Below are 20,065 nucleotides of genomic sequence, written 5' to 3'. Positions count from 1 at the left end.
GCCAGCTATCCAGGAAGAGATTAAATCTCTATATGCAAATGATACTTGGGATCTTGTGTCATTGCCCAAGGGAAGGAAGCCACTTCCAAACAAATGGGTGTACAAAGTAAAGACAGTTGATGGGAAACCCAAGTACAAGGCAAGATTGGTTGCCAAAGGGTATGCACAAAAGAAAGGGATTGACTTCCAAGAGGTTTTCTCACCTGTTGTGAAGATGACCACTCTACATGTGCTTTTTGCTCTCATTGTTGTATTGGACTTAGAGCTGTACCAAATGGATGTAAAAACAGCTCTCTTGCATGGTGACATTGATGAGGAAATTTACATGAAACAGCCCAAGGGCTTTGTAGTTTCTGGGAAAGAACAGATGGTTTAAACTAAAACGCAACCTGTATGGGCTGAAGCAAGCACCACGGCAATGGTACAAAAAGTTTGACACTTTTATGCTATCTCGAGTTTACACACAGCCATGCAGATCATTGCTTGTACATGAAAAAGGATACAGATGGCAGCCCCATCATACTTGTTTTTTATGTGGATGATATATTGCTAGTTGGGAAAAGAAAGACTAGCTTGGATGCTCTCAAAAATCAGCTGAAATCAGCCTTCTCCATGAAAAATTTAGGGAATGGAGAGCATATTTAGGCATGAGAATTCGTAGAGATAGAATGTAGAAATTGTTGTTTTTATCTCAAGAAAAGTACATTGAAAAGGTGTTGGTCAGATTTAACATAGCTGAAGCTACGCCTTTTGGGGCACCCTTACCTCCTTATCTTAAGCTTAGTAAAGCTAACAGCCCAAAAGATGAAGTGGAAGCAAATGCTATGAAGGGAGTTCCTTATGCATCAGCTTGTGGCTCTCTTATATATGCTATGGTTGGTACTCGTCCAAACATTGCTCATGCAGTGGGAGCTGTTAGTAGGTTTATGTCAAATCATGGCAAAACACATTGGGAGGCTGTCAAGTGTATTCTTCGATACCGAAAGGGTACACAAAGAAAGTGTATTTGCTATGGGCAGGGTGCACTTAGTTTGCAGGGTTATTGTGATGCAGACATGGCAGGTGACTTGGACACTCGTAGGTCCACCAGCAGGTATGTCTTTACAATTGCTAGTGGGACTGTTTCTTGGTGTTCCAAGTTGCACAACATCATTGCACTGAATACCACTGAAGCTGAATACACATCAGCTACTAAAGCTTTTAAGGAAGCTATATGGTTGAGCAGACTTGCAGAGGATCTCAGCATGTCTATGGGTACTGTAATTTTGGGATGTAATAGCCAGAGTGTTATATATTGGGCTAAGAATGCCATGTATCATTCACGCACAAAGCATATAGATGTGCAATATCACTTCATCAGACAAATTCTAGAAGATGATCAAATCACATTGACCAAGATCAAAACACAAGACAACGTTGCAGATGTTCTCACTAAAAGTCTAAGCAAAGCTCAGCACAAGCATTGCATACGACTAGTGGAAGTTGGTTAGTCACTTTGGACCTTTAAGTGGGAAGTTGTTGGGATAAAGACCCGTTTAACCTTCCATGTATAGTACACACACATTATTTAATTGTACATGTGAATGCATCCTCACGTGCCCTAAGTATGAATAAATTTTATTCCTTGTGTACCAACACATTGTTGGTACACTCATATCTAATCGTACTTCACTCCTCTCTCACTCTCACTAGTAGTCACACTCTCACGCTCGAACTTCTCCTGCATCCAGCTAAGCTCCAACAGAGAGAAGGAGACAGTAGGAAAAAGAGACTGAATAACAAATGCTAAATACAAAAAGAGGACTAATTAGTCCCTACATGCAGCCCACAGTGTCAATGAGGGCACCAAATCAAGCTAATGATGATGGCAATACCAAGCACGGAAGAGACTCGAATGTTGAACTGTGCACCTGCAATGGAAGAAAAAAGAATGTGTCTGCCAACTAGGAAAAGTGCCTGATATATAGGCACAACCATAAAAATTGGCTGACTGCACTCTAGGCCCTCAAATATCTTGACAAAAATGAACAATGTCCAATAAGTGGAGACTGACTTGAAAATGCAGAGATTGCCCTAGGAATGCACACAAAAACCCAACTATTTAAGAAAAGGCACGGAAATGCATACTCAAATAGAGCTACCTCCTCCATCAAAACAAGTGACAAACGTGTCATAGCTCCTAAAGTCTTCATCTGACTCAAGCTAAGGCTCACAAGCACTAGATGACAAGGCATAACAATCATGACTACTAACACCCCTCTCAAATCCTGGATGTGGAGGAAGGCCAAAGAAGAAACAAATCCTCATGTGGCAAAAGGAATACCAATGTCGATGAAGTCTGTTCATGTAAACTGCAGATGAAGAAGCTCCTCCCGATCCTAGGAAGTCCCCCTCTAAAACACTAGGGAGGAGGAAATCCACAACTGCATCAACAATATCATTCCCCTCTAAAAGGGATGGGGTTTACAAGGGAACCACTGAGTGGGGGGATGGGAAGTAAACTATGGAATAAATTGTGCACAAGCAAGGACGCACATAGCAATAGACAATTGCCTCAGAGGACCCTACATAAGAGAAGGGAAAGGGAGCCTGTAGAGCTTGCTCTCCTACCAACATGTTGCTAAAATAGCCCCTAAAGAAGAACCCTCAATAAACACGGCCTGCTCAATGAAGACAACCAGGGTACCAAGTCCAGTCATGCCATAAATTAAGAGGAGTGGAAAGCCCAAGTATGGTACATATAAGACTTTCGAACGGGAGTGCAAAATACGGTCTGGCAATAACGGCAAAGTGCCAACACCACTAATAGGGACCGAAAAAATGTCACCAACAATGACTAAACCCTCAAATGGACAAAGATCCTGAAATAAAGCACCTCATGGATTCGTATGACCTGAAGCACCACTGTCCACCAACCAAGGCTGTTTAAAAGACATAGCAACCACTGACGAAGGCTCCTTCTCCAATGCATGGATATGGAGAAATGCGAAATCATGGGTAACAACAAGTGTAGAGGTAGACGAAGGCTCCAATGTAGATCCACCCTTTGCTCCAAGATGAAGATGAGGATACTTCTTCCAACATTTCTCCTCTAGATACGTCCCGTTCACACTTTATGGACATTTAGGCTTCTCCAAGTCGGAATAAAAGCCTGAAGAACTCTCTTGATGTTTAGCCTTTGCCTCATTTTTTTTTCTTTCCCTCTCCCAAACCTGCAACAAAGCTTTGATGAAGGTGGATCCATTGGCTATCTCTTTAGCGCACTCTGTTAAAAAACCACTTCTTCAGTTTACACACTTTATTTAGGGTTTCACACTAAAATCCCCAAAAAGGGCTGGTGTCCACATTTTGGCCACTCTTTCAATGGATGCCCACACAGTGGTGTGCCAATCTAGACAACTTATGCCTATAAATAGGCACTCACTTCATTCATTACCACCTCTCTCTCTTTATTCATTCTTCACCACCTTCTTCAATCACCACTGTCACGGGGACGTGAAATTTGGAGATGCTTTAATCTTGCTAGTAACATTTTATTAAGTTATTAATCAAATGTGCAAGGGTGTTTAGCACATGTGATGCACATGGCAATTATTTCATAGGAACGGGCCAAGGACCCCGAGGATGCAGTCGGTTAAAGGCAAAAGTAAGTTATGCCAACTAGGTTTTGGTGGTCGGTTGGTGTCACGTTGAACCCTAGGACAATTGTTTGGCCATTAAGTGTAAGTGGTGGCACTAGTGACTAGCATTAATTAATTAATGCTAGTCTAAGGGTCAACACACGTTGGAAACCACTCCAAGTTGCAAATGGCCTAGCCAATTTCATTACAAATGGGCATGTTTAATTTTGGGCAGGGTCAAAAGGGCTGAAATTAATTTTCAGAATTAATTAATTCTTTTCAAATTGAGTGTTGTTCATGCATAATTGAGGCATCTGCATCAAAATTTGCAAACATTGTGCGTGTTTGAATTGGGGATTTTGCCAAACTTTGTGAAATTTTGCTCATTTGAGTGAAATTTCTCAACATTGGGCCCATAAAATTTGGGGCTTTTGCTGTATTGGTGAAATTCTATTCAACTAAGTCAAATTGGCTGACATTCGTGCACACTTGGGCCCGGAGATTTTGGGGCTTTTGCAAAATTTTTGTGAAATTTTGCAAAACTTGCCCATTTTATGCTCTCGAGAACATATATTAATGCAATAGGGGCAGATTTGATAGTGAAATTTTGGGGCTTTTGCTGAAATCTGTGGATTTTGGCAAAGTAAATGCATAAAATGCACTTTGGGAATATTGCTGAAGCAATCTTGTTGTCACAAGCAAAGTGATTTGAGCTTTTTTTTAATCTCCCACCTGTGCAATTTTGGAAAAATTGCAGAGATTTCTTGGAGTTTTGTGTATCAGAATTTGATACGAGTACATATGTATGCAGTACACATGCTAGACAGCTCCCATTGAGTTGATGTATTGCTGATTATTCATGTTGTAGCAGTCTTAGTGATCATTTGCAGATCTAGGATTGTTGCAGATGTATTTTTGGTGATATTGCTGAAGTCAGAGTTACCTAGCAGTGATGTATGCATTTAATGTATGCTGAAATTGCAGTCATACTGCTCAAAGTCATTCGTTCTACTGCTGTACATATACTTGGGACTGAATCTTGCTATTATTTGCTGAAAATTTGGGCTGAAAACAGCTGAATATTCAGCTCATTTTTGTTGTCATAAATTGCAGCATTGAATTTCTGGTGTATTGCTGAAAAATGGCTGCAAACGCTTCTAACTGCAGTGACACTAAATCCCTCTTTGAAATCAAGAGGTTTGATGGCACTAGCTTTGACTTGTGGAAGGATAGGATGCAAGGCATTTTGTTTCTCAAGGACTGTGAAGATACTCTCTTCGAGACTAAGCCTGCAGCTATGACAGATGTGGATTGGGCTAGACTTAACAAGAAAGCCATTGCATACATTAAGATGGTAATGTATGATGATATACTTACAAACATCAAGCGTCTTGATACACGTTATGCTATATGGGAAAAGCTTAAGGACACTTATGAAAATACAACTCCTATGAATCAAGTGCATCTTATGCGTAAACTTGTGAACATGAAGTTGGATGAGTCTAAGTTAGCATCTGAGCATTTGAGTGCTTTCACAAGGGTTTTGAGTTAGTTGCACAACTCTGGTTTAGCGGCTTTCGATGATAAATTGAAAGCTATTTTCTTATTTATGACTTTGCATGACAGCTGGGAATCTTTGGTTGTGTCACTTAGCAATAACCCTACTTTGACTTTCAATGGTGTTAGGAGGTTCAATCCTTAATGAAGAGATCAAAAGAAAGTCTAGTGGTGAAAGTAGTGGCTCAACTTACCATGTAAGAGGTAGGTCTGAAAAGAAGGGTAATGCAGCCAATAAAGGGAAAAGCAGAAGCAAAAGCAAGGGCAAACAGCAAGATGTCACATGCTATCAGTGTGGGCATAAAGGGCATAAAAAGCCCAATTGCTGGTACTTCAAGAAAGAGCAAGAAAGAAAGAAACAGCAGGGTAAGAAAAAGAAGGATAATAAGAAAGATGATAACAGCTCTTCCTCAAAAGAAGTTGCAAAGGCAAATGTTGCATCTAGTGCGGTTATTGAAGAGCTTCCTGACACTAAAGAGATACTTGTTGTAGCCTCATGTAATGATGCAAATATTAAGGAAGCAACAAGTGATATGCACATCACCAAAAAGAAGGTAATCGATGCCTTACTTTCAGCTCATGATGGGCTGTCACAATCGTGGATAGTGGACAGCGGTGCCTCTTTTCATGTTACCACCTCTTTGGAGTCATTTTCTGAATACACTAGAGGTTGCCTAGGCAAGGTTTACTTAGGTAATAACTATGCATGTGAGATAGAGGGTGTTGGCACCATTCACTTAGCTCTTGAAAATGGCTAAGAGCTGATTTTGGAGGATGTCAAGTTTGTACCTGGCATAAAGAAAAGTCTACTATCAGTTGGGCAGCTTGATGCTAAAGGGTATTTTACTACCTTTGGTGGTGGATCTTGGAAGGTCCATAAGGGCTCTATGCTGATTGTTAAAGGTAGCAAAAGGAGGACTTTATATTACTTGCATTGTAAAGCATTACCTGGCAAGTTCTTGGATGTGGTTGACGTCCATTCACAAATGGAGCTTTGACACAAAAGACTAGGTCATATGAGCCAGAAAGGCCTTCAGGTTCTCTCCACTTTAGGGAGATTTGACGTAAAAGGCTCTGGTCTCAAATTTTGTAATGACAAGTGAAGTCTCCTAATTACTCTGGTGTCGTTAAGAAGTCTAATGCTCTTGACTTAGTACACTCTGATGTGTGCACTATGTCTGTTAATTCGTATGGGGGTGCACGCTACTTTGTTACTTTCATTGATAATTTTAGTAGAAAGTCATGGATGTTATACTTAAGAGCAAAAAAGAAATGTTGGATGTTTTTAAAATTTTTCATGCTTTTGTTACCACACAGAAAAGGCTTAAGTTGAAAGCCATAAGAACAGATAATGGGGGTGAGTATATCTCAAATGAATTTAAGAAGTTTTGTGAGATGCATAGCATTAAGAGGGAGTTGACAGTCCCTTATAATCCTGCATCAAATGGCGTGGCTAAAAGATTTAATCGCACACTTTATGAGAGGGTCAGATACATGCTGTCCACAGCTAATCTCCCACAACAGTTTTGGGGAGAGGCTCTTAAAACTGCAATTCATGTATGCAATCGCTCTCCCAATCGTGCATTGGAAAATGGCATTCCTGATGAGGTTTGGTCTGGCAAACCTACTTCATATGACCATTTGCGTGTCTTTGGTTGTGATGCCTTTGTGCAAGTACCTGTAGAACAGAGGGCCAAACTAGACATGAAATCCATCAAGGGCATCTTCATGGGATATGGAGATGAGGAAGAGATGGGTTATAGAGTTTGGCTTCCTCAAGGCAGGAAGATAGTACGTAGTCGAGACATAGTATTTAATGAGGCAAAGTTGTAGAAAAATGCTACACATGGTGATCTTGACAAAAAGATTGTCAAATTTCAGCATGAACAAAAAGCCATTCAGAAGCCATTAGCTGCAAGTTCTGTCCCTTTTGATGCTGAAAATGAGGAGCAACCTATTGTGCTACAGCCAGAAGATCATGGACAGCAAACAAATGCACAGGATGAAATAGGACAGCAAGTAGAACATGCTGAAAACAGATTACAGCAGCAAGAAAATGCTGAAAATCAGCCACCTGGTGAAGGTGTGCACATTCCTCAAGATGTAGGCCCACTGCCTAATAATACAAATCATTGGGTGAAAAGGTCTACACGTGTCAGAAGGCAGCCATATAGGTTTCAGCCATCTTTGGATTGCATTTTGTTGACTGATGAGGGTGAGCCTCTAACATTTAAAGAGGCAAAGTCGTGTGAAAACAAGAGAAAGTGGGAGTTTGCTATGCAAGAAGAGATGAAGTATCTATATGCAAATAACACATGGGAGCTTGTACCTTTGCCTAGGGATAGGAAACCTATTCCTAATAAATGGGTTTACAAAGTGAAATGTATTGATGGGAAGCCCAAGTACAAGGCACGGCTAGTTGCTAAGGGCTATACACAGAAGGAAGGCATAGACTTCCAGGAGGTCTTTTCACTAGTCGTGAAGATGACTACGCTCTGTGTTTTGTTTGCTCTCACTACATCCTTGGATTTAGGGTTGGATCACATGGATGTGAAGATTGCTTTTCTTCATGGTGACTTGGATGAAAAGTTGTACAAGAAGTAGTCAGAAGGATTTGTTATTCCAAGAAAGAGCATTTGGTTTGTAGCTAAAACGAAAACAAGCCCCTAGACAACGATACAAAAAATTTGATACCTTTATGCTCAACCATGGATTTAAACGCAGTCATGCATCTCACTGCTTATACACTAAAAAGGCTGATGATGGAAGCCTTATTGTGCTGGTTTTATATATGGATGACATGTTGATTGTAGAACAACATAAGAATACTTTGAATGCTCTTAAAAGGCAACTGAGTTCAACCTTCTCCATGAAAGATTTGGGGGCAGCTGAACACATTTTGGGCATGCGCATTAAAAGAGACAGAGAGCAGTGTTTGTTGTTTCTCTCATAAGACAAGTACATCAGCAAAGTACTTGACAGGTTTAATATGGCTAATGCTAAACCTCTTGGTGTGCCTTTACCGCCACATACAAAAGCTTGCGAAGCTGATTGCCCTAAGGATGATGCAATTGCTAGTGTCATGAAAGGTATACCTTATGCCTCAAGTTGTGGATCTTTGATGTATGCCATGGTTGCAACTCGCCCTAACATTGCTCATGCAGTGGGAGTTATTAGTAGATTCATGTTTAACCCTTGCAAACCACATTGGAAAGCAATGAAATGTATCTTCGGATACTTGAAAGGTACACAAGAAAAGTGTATATGCCATGCAAAGGATACACTAGAGTTGCAGGGATTTTGTGATTCGGACATGGCAAGAGATCTTGACAATAGAAAATCTACTAGTGGGTATGTTTTTACTTTGGCTGGTGGGGCTATCTCTTGGTGTTCAAGATTGCAGAAAATTATGGCACTGAGTACTACAGAAGTTGAATATATTTCAGCCACTGAAGCTTCTAAAGAAGCTATTTGGTTTGGCCGTCTAGTCAAGGTTTTTGGTTTTTCTTCACGTACTCCAATGCTTGGTTGTGATAGCCAGAGTGCAGTATGTCTGGCTAAGAATGCCATGTTCCATATACATACCAAACACATAGATGTTCAATATCACTTTATTCGATTGGTCTTGGATGATGGTCTTGTCACATTGACTAAGGTCAAAACCCAAGATAACCCTACAGATGTTCTCACCAAGTGTCTTGCAAAGGCTTAGCATGAGCATTACATTCGTCTAGTGGGAGTTGGTTAGCTTAAAGGTACCACTTCAGGCCTTTTAAGTGGGAGGTTGTTGGGTGTAAAGTCCCTTCGTCTCCGTGTAAGTAGACTTACAGGTGTAAACACACCCTTATTATACCCTAACATATAAATACATTCTTTTATTCGTTGTGTACCATCACGATCTAGTACACCTATCTCTATGTTTACTCTCTCTAACTCTCGACTTTGCAGCTCGCGCCTCGCTCTCACACTCCATTGCGCACTCTCTCCCCTTCAGTAGTTCTCACCATAGAGCTTTTGATCTAGTGGAAGAGCCAGTAGGATGGACACCTTCACTTGAAATGCCTACAAAAATATAAAAGCGTCCCCCTCTAAGAGTGAAAATGCAACCTACTAGGGCTCTTCTTTGCTCTTTCTTCACTCGCCAAAGGCAATGAAAAGGTAAAATCTGCAGTTGAAGGCCAAAAATGCAACCTTCCTCCTCTTCAATTAGCAATAAATCAACAACTTCAGCAACTTTGTTTCTTTCCTGCATGCCCACGCTTACCTTAGCCTTGTTCCGATGCGCAAACCTTCCACTTGCCCTCGGACACTGAAAACGTAGCCTTGTGTCGAGCCAAAATCTCCTCTTGAGGTAGGTTCTCACTATGTCAATCCTTTGCTACTCTGATACCATGTCAAAGTGCAACAGTGTGGAAGCGTATGACCGGGGATTGAGAGATAGAGTAAACACAGAGAGGGGGGGAGAGAGACAAATAGAAGAACAAGAAGATATGCAATGAAGGAATGCTGAATAAGAATGCAGATACGTATACAGGCACAGTGCATATGTCTGCATATCTCCACCTTGATAATATCACCCTGCCGTACGCCTCAAAGTCCGTTGCAATCAACACGATCTCAACTTGAAATTTGTGATCTGGAGAGTATGAATGTGTGTTGAAGATCTGCTATATAAAGCAGTAAATATCACCCAACCAAAATATCAGTCGGCCTGCCAAATCTGGCCGACCTATGCCAAATTTGGCCAACTGTACAAAAACCTGCCAAAAATGGCAAAGCTGCCACATCAGCACTGCAATCTGATCTGCAATAAATGTGACTACCATGTGTTAATCCTACACTGATTGTGCAACCTTCCATGTGGCATTGTAGCACACAAACTCTGACAAACCACTCTCGAATGCCTGACTAACAAGAAAATGCATAAATGCTACCTAATCTGACACATGCCTATCCAGGGGATAATCATAACTCATTCTTTGTTCCAAAGCTTCTAGAGGGAAAAGCTCTAAGGGAGCAATTGTGGGACTAAGGCCTACATTAGGAAGGCTATCGACACAAATATTAAATTAAATTTACCAAATAATTTTGCACACATAGTGGGCATAGGTCCACCCCCTTCAAGAGCATTGATACTCAATTTATGCCTTTGTTTGCAGTCCATAGTAGCCCTGATTTGGTTGATGGTTTTGATATCAAGGGAAGGACTAGAACGAGAAGGTTCTCCTTGCAATGGCTATGTTGATAGAGGAAGCGTTTCTATAAGTTCTTTGAACACTTCTATAGTTGCTTCAGCAATATGCTTTTGGGCTATAAGAGATCTCTTGAAGACCTTACAAAGACCATTAAGTTGCATCTGCATTTCTTCGAGAGCATCTGTTAGAGCAATTAGTTCTCCTGAAGTTGAGGCTGAAGCAGTGGTGAATTCCTCTATAAATTGTTGAATAGTCATGGGCTTATGAATTTATTTCAATTTATGAGGAACAAAAATATTGGCTTTCTTCAGAGTCTCTATGCTAAGGGTTCCTATTCTCAAAAAGTCTTCGGGATTAGAGAACAATTCTTCCTTAATCTTGTTTCCTAGTTTCTTATCTCTCCTTTTTTGTTTACTTGAGCTCTCATCTGAACTATTCGAGTCTTGTTCTCCATCTGATTCAAAGAAGACATCTTTCTTACGCTCTAACATATGGAAAGATCTTGAAGTAGAGGGCATACAAGAAGAAAAATATTTTTATTTACCTATACTACTGAAGCTAGAGAAGTGATGAGCATTGATGGTTTGCACTCTGTCAAGATCTTTATCATCTTCACTTTGTTGTTCTACCCAACGAGAAGCTGAAAAGGCTGAATGAAAAGAATCGGAGATCCTAAATATAAATAAGATATTGTTTCTATTTTTTGGAATCACAAAGTCTTGCCTTAAGGAAAGCCTCTCTAGCTTCCACTACTACATCCAACTTGTTTCCTACAAGCTCACCAAGAAGTAATTCAAAGAATAGAGTCACTAGGTCATGCTAGGAAGCAATCATGGCTTTTATTTGAGGATGAATGGAGGTTCACCATTGACTTAAGCCACCGACAAAACCATATGTCATGGCATTAATAATGTCAAGCCTCTTAGCTATAGGTTTATCCAGCAGTTTCTATCCCACATAAGCATATATCATATAGATAAGCATTTTGACTCTGTCAGGGGACTTACCATCTATTGACCATATAGAAAAGCTGCCTACTTCAGCTGGGACTCCCAGCTTGTTTGGTTTGACTTTGGAATCACATCACAATCATAACTTTTATCAAATACATCTCATTGGCCAATCAAACGTTTGAAAAACATAAGAAAACAGGAGTACAAACTCATGTTTCACACTTGACCCATACGGGCTGGAAAAAGTAATAAACATGAAAACTTTGCCAAAAAGGCTGTCGCTTGGTAAATATCGTGGAAAACACTTGACGTTTCACCCAAGAAGGCGTCACTTGCTGCCACTTGCCTTCTCCCTACCCCAAAACCTGGAAAACCTGCTTGTGGACTAGGCAACAGGTCGATTCAGCCTTCAGCCTTGATACCAACTACCCCAAAGTTGAAGAGCAAGCCTTTTCTTACTGTTTTTCCCCTCTCTCTCATCTTTTACATATGCTGCTTTTGTCAGTCTGAAATTTCAAACTGCCTCTCTCTCTCTCTCTCTCTCTCTCTCTCTCTCTCTCTCGTCTAAGTGGCTGATTATTGTTGCAAATTTCTTGGACTGAAGTCTGAAATTTCTAAAAATTTCAGAAATTTTTTACATTAACAACCATTAAACTCTCAAATTCTTGAGAAACACTCTTTCCCCTTTAGTATTGGCTTTAAAATCTCTCAAATTTCTGATTTTACAGTTGACATTTCAGTAAACTAAATTAGTTGCAATGTCTTCATCTGATGAAGCTTCATCCCCATTCTTCTACTTCAGGCCAACACAAATGGGAAGAAAGAAAAAAGTGGAATGGGAATTTCTAACAATTGTGAAGCAATCTGGAGGGGCAGCACTTTACATGCAAGCACAAGTGATGTCAACACACTTGGGATTCTAGTTTTCATTCAGCTTGTTAGCTTACTTACTCAATTTAGTGTAAAATACTAGATTTAGATAGATTTTTACTGTTTTTTAAAATTAAAATTAGGGCAACATATGATTCACCCCCAAGGTGTGAATCATACTCCAATCATACTTTCATACCCATCTACGTATGGCATATGATAGCCGTATGAAAAAACTATGGCCACAATCATATTTGCGATAATTTGCATTGAGAGCAGCATACTAAGAACATCCAAAGAAGCATATTTGGAGATACTATAAGGAGCATTCAAAAATTATTCATCATCATCATTGGTGCAGTGAGGATTTATGGGCACAAAGCTGTCATCGGTAACACTATCATTAACCTCATAAGAAGAAGAAATGTTGTAAATCAGCTATTGTTGGGCATTGTGATCCATTATGTATCAAGTTGGAGTTTGTGCTGTAGGTGTTTGCTCTAGGGTTTCATCCATTATTTTAGAATTATACTTATTGTCCACATACCTTTGGATATCATCTTTGTATGCATCTTCAAGTTTGACTTTAAGAGAGAGAGATCGGAGAACTTGATCCTCTCTTTTTGCAGCCACTTAAAAAACAAGCCTATCAACTTCATCAAAAGGTTGAGTGTATTCTTCAGCTGTCCAATTATCAAAGGATTGTAGCATTTCAAGATATTCATCTGTTTCTTGATTTTGCTAGTTATGCATGCCTAGAGGGTGGCTTTACCAATGCAATCTAGTGGCAAGGAAGATGGTCCTGCTTCAAAATCATGAGTAATTGTTTTAGGTTGTATGGGGGTCTATTCTTCTTCAAAAGAGTCATATATTCCCATTGGATGTGTGTAGAGTCTGGCATAGCTTGAGGAACATAAATGCATTGAATATCATACAAAATAGAATAGATTTCTTGTTCTTCTCGTTCCTTTCCTTTAAGAGAATCTAAATGACTTAATGAACATTCAATGATCCACGAGTAGGAGTATAAAAGAGACATGTCCATCCTTTCTTTAGTCTCTTTTCAAAAATAGTAGTCCAATACATAATAAGTCGTCGTCAAAGACCCAATGTTATCACTATGGTAAGAAGGGACATTTGCACAAGGATTGCAAGGAGTTGGCAGTTTCAAGGAAGGAGGAGGAGGAGGAAAAGAAGTAGGATACGGACTCCTCCATTGAGTCCATCTCTTCCTCAAGATTACGACTTAACTCCTCCAACCAAGGCCAAGCCAAGGTGAGAACAAGATCGTCTTCTTTTGACCGAGGGAAGGTCTTGGCAACCTCTCCTTTCGCTTTCAGGTGATGCAATCATCCCTCACGACTCTATAGCGCCAGAGAGGGAGAGTGAGAAGGTGAAGTGCCAAGTTGGGCAAGTGAGCCTCATCTATACAAGTATACATATAAGCCTTATCTATACAAATATAGAAGCGCACAAGTTCCATAGATGACTTCCTTGCCGCATCAATTGGAGTCTAGCAAGTTCAAATCCTACAGTTGGGATTGACATCCAAGTTCATAATGGGTTATTATTTGACAGAGCGGAATTGGCTCCTAGTCCAAGCTTGCATGAGGGGACACTTTGGTGGCCTTGGCCGAAGGCAAGGAATCCATGGTAACGTATGTTCAAATGCATTTTTGATAGGATGGTCTTGTAAGCTACTACGAGACACTGTTGATAGACACAAAGATATGTTATGATTATTCTCTATTGAAGATGGTGGTAGGAGAGAGGAGACAAAGATCTCATGAATGAGCACAAGAGTGTGTTGTGGAGTGGTGAATGGATGGCCGGTGCCGTATATATAGGCACAAACAATCTCGAGTCTTGCCCATTGAACTCTCTCGAGTGGCACTCTGACTCTCTTGGGAGGCACCTAGAAAGCCTTTTTGGGGCTAGAAACAAAAACCAAAGAATGGGAAAGAAAAAAAAAACCGATCTAAATGATATGGTTTCTTAACAAAGCTCTATATCTCTTACAATACATTCGTTATCTTCAAAGATGACCTAAAAGCATTGTTTATTAAAAGTTGAAACTAAAAGAAGATTTCAAGTCATCCCATGCACATATAATACATCCATAAGCTGAAGATCTAATCCATCTGTACTAGTGACCACAACTGTATCAATGCCACAAACATCATAACTAGAGTTGTTTGCACAAGAAACTCTCTTCCCTACAGGGGCTGATTGCATGGATGTGAACAAGCATTTCTAAGAAGTGATGTACCTAGGTGCCCTACTACCAAAATACCATGTATTTTGCATTCCAACAACACTAAATGCTAAATCACTACCATAGATATATCATAACTACAAGTGAGAAATGCATAATCCTCCTCCATGAAGTTGGTTGTAGCATCACCCTCCAAAAACAAAGTGGCTGATATTTCTTGGACAGCCAAGCCAGAGTCATTTTATCCTTTGCTAACGTCTTTCTGCATTCATCTATGTAGTGGCCGAGCTTCTTGCAATAGTGCCATTTACCCCTCTTTTTCCCCTTATATGTGTCTTGGGCAGCCTTGCCGTTCCACATCAGCCGTGGGCTGATTTTTCCCTCAATGCTTGCCTTTCCTTTGCCTTTATACCTTCAAAGCATAGCTACATCACCTAATCTCATAGCCATATCCTTTTGAGTCTATTCCTCCATCAATAAGAGTCTATTTAACTCCACAACTATTAGGGACTGTTATGCCCCCCTTAAGGACAAATTCAATGAAGTATGGAAACCAAGGTAAGACTTTGGGAGAGAGTTGACTGTCATGTTGACCATCTCTTCATCAAGTATCACCCCATCAATATTCAACAACAGCTCTCTCAATTCCTATGTCTAGGTAAGGTGATCTGTCATGCCATCACCCTCATCCATCTATGCATTTGCCAACTCTCTTTCCAAGTAAGAGAGTCTGGCTTCATTCCTAGCTGCAAACATATGCTCAACAACATCCCGTGCCTTCAAGATCTTACAAAATATGAGGTATTATTGCTCTTTTGACTCATAGAGCAATTAAAGGCAAGGCTTGTGCATCTTTGGAGTTGCATCTTCTCTGATTGACTATAGGAGGAATGGGGCCAGCAATAGGGGCAATTGGCTGTCCTCTAGGACCTCTTTGAGGCTTTTGAGGAGTAATCCTCGCCCCTCGAGTCTAGCCAAATCACCAATCACATAATCCCAAAGATCTTTAGCAACCAACAAATTGTGCACCATGAAACTCCACAAGTAGTTGGTGCTACCCAATTTGTCCTCTTGAGTAAAGACACCAAAAATGTCATTGTGACCATGGTAACCCTCTTGTGCCATTGATACAATAAAATGCACAATACCTACAAACAAACACTTCCAAGCTGAAGTGTAAAATGTACTCCCATGAGTAGCAAAATCCCAACATAGGATAGAGAATGCAATCACAAATCTGTCCCAAAATTGTCACAAAACAAATTGTGCCTGAAATGTCTCGTAAAGTGTGCCAAATCTGCACAAAACAGCAATGCACTGGTGTACCTTGGAATGTGTGCCGAAAAACTCAATTTCAGCAATTTAATGTGGTAAATCCCCGAAATTTGCTCCATTTTCCATGCCCAAACTGTATTTACTGGCAAATAAATGCTGCACATGTACCTATTTCCTTCCTTGGGATGCATGAAACACAAAAGCACCATTTTTTCTCAAATTAATTTTGAGAAGAAATTTTATACTTACATCCTTAAAATCCGATGATTTGTTGCCTCAAGATGGGAATTGACAACAAGCAACAACTTCCACAAAGTTCTTGTGAATATGTTGAGGAAATTGCATAATGTTGACGATTTTTATGAAGATATATGCATAGGACCTTGAATCAAGCAAAAACCCCAAATTTTCAAGTCCTTGAGATGCATGCAGAGACCCCAAATGCGTTGGCGATGGTCAAGTCTTGGGTGGTTCTCAATGATGGGCAAAGAAGAAATGCAAGCTAGCAATGAAGGCATAGGACCAATGGGCAAAGTGCAAAGACCAAGGCAGTGGCAGTGCTACTAGCAGAGCTCACAACAGTAGCTCAGGCATGGATAGTAGAGCGGGTAGGAGTATGCTAGGTGGCGTTGATAAGAGATTACAAGGCAGCAACAGCACAGGGCAATGTAGGCACAGTGTTGGCACAAGGAGCTAGCAGGGGCTCAAGACACAAGCGGGGCAGCACAACACAAGGTGGAGCTAGCAAGCAAACGACGCAAGGTGGTTGTACACAATACACAACAAGTGTTGCGCAAGCTGGAGGTGGCACTAGCAAAAGTGGCACAGTTGGGGTGGCTACACAAGTGGCGAGGTGGCAACAAAGCAAGCTAGAGGCACTCGCGGTGCCTCCTCCTAGCAACAACACTTTCCTCTCCTCCTCTTCCTTGGCGGATAGAGCCAACAACAACAAGGTGACTTGAGGCTCAATGTTACTTTGATACCAAATGTGAGAACCGACTATGGAGAAGAGAAATAAGAGACAATAGGCAATGATCATGTGATCTTGAGAGAGTGTATTAGTTGAAGCGAAAATTATCGAATGAAAGTACAACTAAGGTCTAAGGTTGACCTAGCCAAGCTTCCACAACCTAACTAGAGTTAAATTGACTAGCTCTAGGACCTAGTATCATCACATTAAAGTCCTAAGACACAGGGTGTTTGCTCCACACTTTGGCAGTTAAATAAGTGTCCACACACAATACATTACATTGGGCACTACCCATAATTGGCATATTCTAACATACAAAAGATAGATTACAGCACCTCTCAAATAGTATCATTGCACTTATATTTATTATGTTTTGTGCAATGCTTTGCTTTATCCCTTGCATCTCCCATATATTTGCATTATATTAATGCGAATGGAACCCTTGGAATGGAGGAAAACTTGCAAAAGCAAGCATTCCTCCAAGGTAAAAACTCCTTGCATTGTATAAACATACTCCCTTTTATCTCAAAAAAGAGTGTTGACTTGGGATCACCATATATTCACAACAAGAAAGGAGATTAGACTAAGACTACGCCCACCTTTGAGCTCGTTTATTGGCATGTTTTTATCATGGGAGGATGTTTGAGTGGGTGACTCCACACAGACCATGTAGGCATCATAATTCTCCACAAGAACAGCTAGATCGTATTTAAGGCCAAAGTCCATAAGTGGTCCACTAAACCTCTTAGATAAACCAACTTGCGAGGTATCATAAAAGGTGTTGAGTAAGGGGTTGTCTATAAACCACATGTCCAACAAATCACCAATGCAAGGTGTAGGCACAAGGAGAAGCAACAACAATTGGATGAGATGCAAGATCCAAACCCTTTGGCTTGTGGTGAGGTTGAACTCTGAGAAAAATTTTGGAAACGTTTAGGAGGAATACCATGGGGTCTTGGTACAACACTCCTTATCTACATGAGTAGAGCTTTGGCAATAAATACGCATCTATTCTCTTTTGATATACTTTACCAAGCAAGTTTCAAAGGATTCATTTCATCCAAGAAAGAGGAGTCACCCTTTTTACAACTTGTCTCTCGCTCTTTCAAGTTCTTTCCGCCTCTAACTAACCATTCAAAGAAGAGAGAACAAAGTCACCAAAGCCCCCTCTAAAAAGATCAAAAGGCGAGCAAAAGCTGACACTAGAATTCATAAAAGGTAGCAAGTTAGGTAACAAATTAACTTGTTCCATAGATGATAGAATTGAAATGCATAGGAGGCAAATTGATTGGAAATAGCATGAGTGTGGATCCCTTTCAGACATTTTTTTGAGCCAATTGTCCTGCCAACACTCAAATTTTTTCTTCCTTTGATTAATTCTCTAGAATTCAGTATAGGGCTGTACGAGAACCAATGAAATAAGCCCATAATTTGAGATTAACTTTGGGATAAAACCTGAGGTATCTACACGCTTGGTAGGCTCCCTCATAAAATAGTGGCGCATTGAGGTGTGTTGAGCCTTTTCCATAATCATTGGCTACAATGGAGAGGGTTAGTATGACTTTAAAGTTTGATATCGCCCCCCTCATGGAGCAGGTTCATTCACCACTCAGTGTACCAGTAAAAACACCACATCTCTAGAGAACAACAGTCACAGTCACCGTCAGGCCATAGCCAGCATCTCATCGTTTGTGTGGGTGTGCATGGCTCCTAGAACCCCGCTGCCAATGCTGGAAATAATATCCAACCGCAGGGGGGGTTGCGGCCACTGTGGTTCCTTCTCTGCCCCTTGTGTAAGAGCATGTCAATTACTACAGACTCGGTCGAACATCAGGACGGGCATTCCAGTGTATCGGATGGGTAAATAAGCTGTGATATCTAACAAAATATCGTTTCAGGGAGGTCGCATTTGTCTTTATCCGACGGAACCTCAGAGCTTCCCCTCAACGGGACATAAAAAGAGTTGGAAGCTCAAATTTTTTTCTTCCGAGCTATGGATCAAGCCAAATTCCCCTCTTGACCTTAAAAACGGCATTGAGATGAGCAGAAATTCTAGTTGATCGCTACTGATTGATCAGCTACTTGCGTTGTTATCAGCTCGTAATTTGGTAAACCGAAAGATAAAGGTTTAAAAGTGGCCACGCATACCTGGAGATTAACAGAAGGGCGCGCGCTGTGCAGGAGATCGGTCATTGAGGCCGCAATGCAGATGGCAGCCAACCCAGTGATGGCGAAAGTGAGCACTGCATTCAGTCGATAAAGATAGGAATGCATGGCTGCTCTTACTCGAGGTAGCCTCCTGACAGACGCTGAGAATGGCACAAAGTTTAGGGTTTTGACACAGTCTGTGGTTTCTTCTCTGTGCGCCTCGGTTCTCTCTCCCTCTCCCTCTCCCTCTCATACACGCACAGGCGGTGGGGGAGAGACTGGCCGACTTGGTCATCAAGTTCAGCTGGGTTATAGGTCCTCCTGCCTCACCTCGTGCTTCTTTTTAAAATTGAGTGAGTAAAGTGGCCATATTAGTAACACGATTCCTTTTTTATTGTGAATAAATGTATATTCGTATCGAAATTATTTACCATGCATCGTTATTTTACCCAAAAGAGTAAGCCGTCTTCCTAACTTAGATCCTCTATTATACCCATAGCCCTTCTTCCTCCAAGGCCTATGAATTGCCAAGACCTCTCCCACAAATTGGCCAAACAAAAGATCCCTAATTCTATTTGTTTTCCAATTAGCACGATTTACTAGTATCACCAAAATTGTGGTGCTTCCTTTCAGTGAACAGGTAAAGAGGCCAATTAACTGAGCACTTTTCATACTAACAAGGGGCCATTGTGTGCTTTCTTTTGAAGGAGATATTAAAATTTTCAAGAATTCAATCATGAAGTATTAAAAACTAGTGCTATTAATGGGTAGTTAGAATATGACTCTAACAATGAAGATAGCTCTCAAGGAGGCAAATGGCTTATCATCAAGGAAAGAGAGAAATGGTGCATGTAGTAGGCCAAGCATCGTCTACAAGATTTAGGAAGATTCGTGAGCATGGATCAACAACTTAGTCTCACTTGGCATATCAATTAGAAAGGTGATACCTAGAGGGTCGAATGATTGGAAGAAGATCTTCCAATTATTCCCAAAGCTTTTCTAGATCATTGGTTAGCTACAACAAGACAAAGATTCTTTACCTTCAATGTGATGATTCCTTGACATGGCTTTTAGCTACAAGCTCAAAGTACTTCAGAAGGGTGAGATCTTCCATTACTAGGGTGCCCCAAAAATGAAGCAATGACACTCTAATACTTTGGTGGGAATTTTATTGTTTTCAAATCTATGCTTCTGTGTGCTAAGATTTTTGTGGCAACCTTATTTGCTTTTAGTTACTCTATTTTGGAAGAGATGGAGAAGTC

At 40.6% G+C, this 20,065-nt stretch overlaps 1 protein-coding gene across 1 annotated transcript in view; it reads right to left on the bottom strand.

Moving 5' to 3' along the window:
- The window catches only part of LOC148025382 (signal peptidase complex subunit 3A-like), a 49,215-nt gene extending 30,067 nt beyond the window's left edge, over window positions 1-19,148 (bottom strand). Inside the window, exon 1 of the mRNA XM_087692486.1 lies at window positions 18,804-19,148. Within this exon, the coding sequence (XP_087548612.1) occupies window positions 18,804-18,929 (126 nt within the window). The 5' untranslated portion in view covers window positions 18,930-19,148. The remainder of the gene's footprint in view (window positions 1-18,803) is intronic.
- Window positions 19,149-20,065: the final 917 nt, after the last annotated feature.

This window comes from Lygodium microphyllum, chromosome 14 (genome assembly GCF_053477565.2).
Source record: "Lygodium microphyllum isolate KBCC chromosome 14, Lygodium_microphyllum_v1.1.10, whole genome shotgun sequence".
NCBI classification, from domain to species: Eukaryota; Viridiplantae; Streptophyta; class Polypodiopsida; order Schizaeales; family Lygodiaceae; genus Lygodium; species Lygodium microphyllum.
This window is presented reverse-complemented; position numbering and strand designations above follow the sequence as displayed.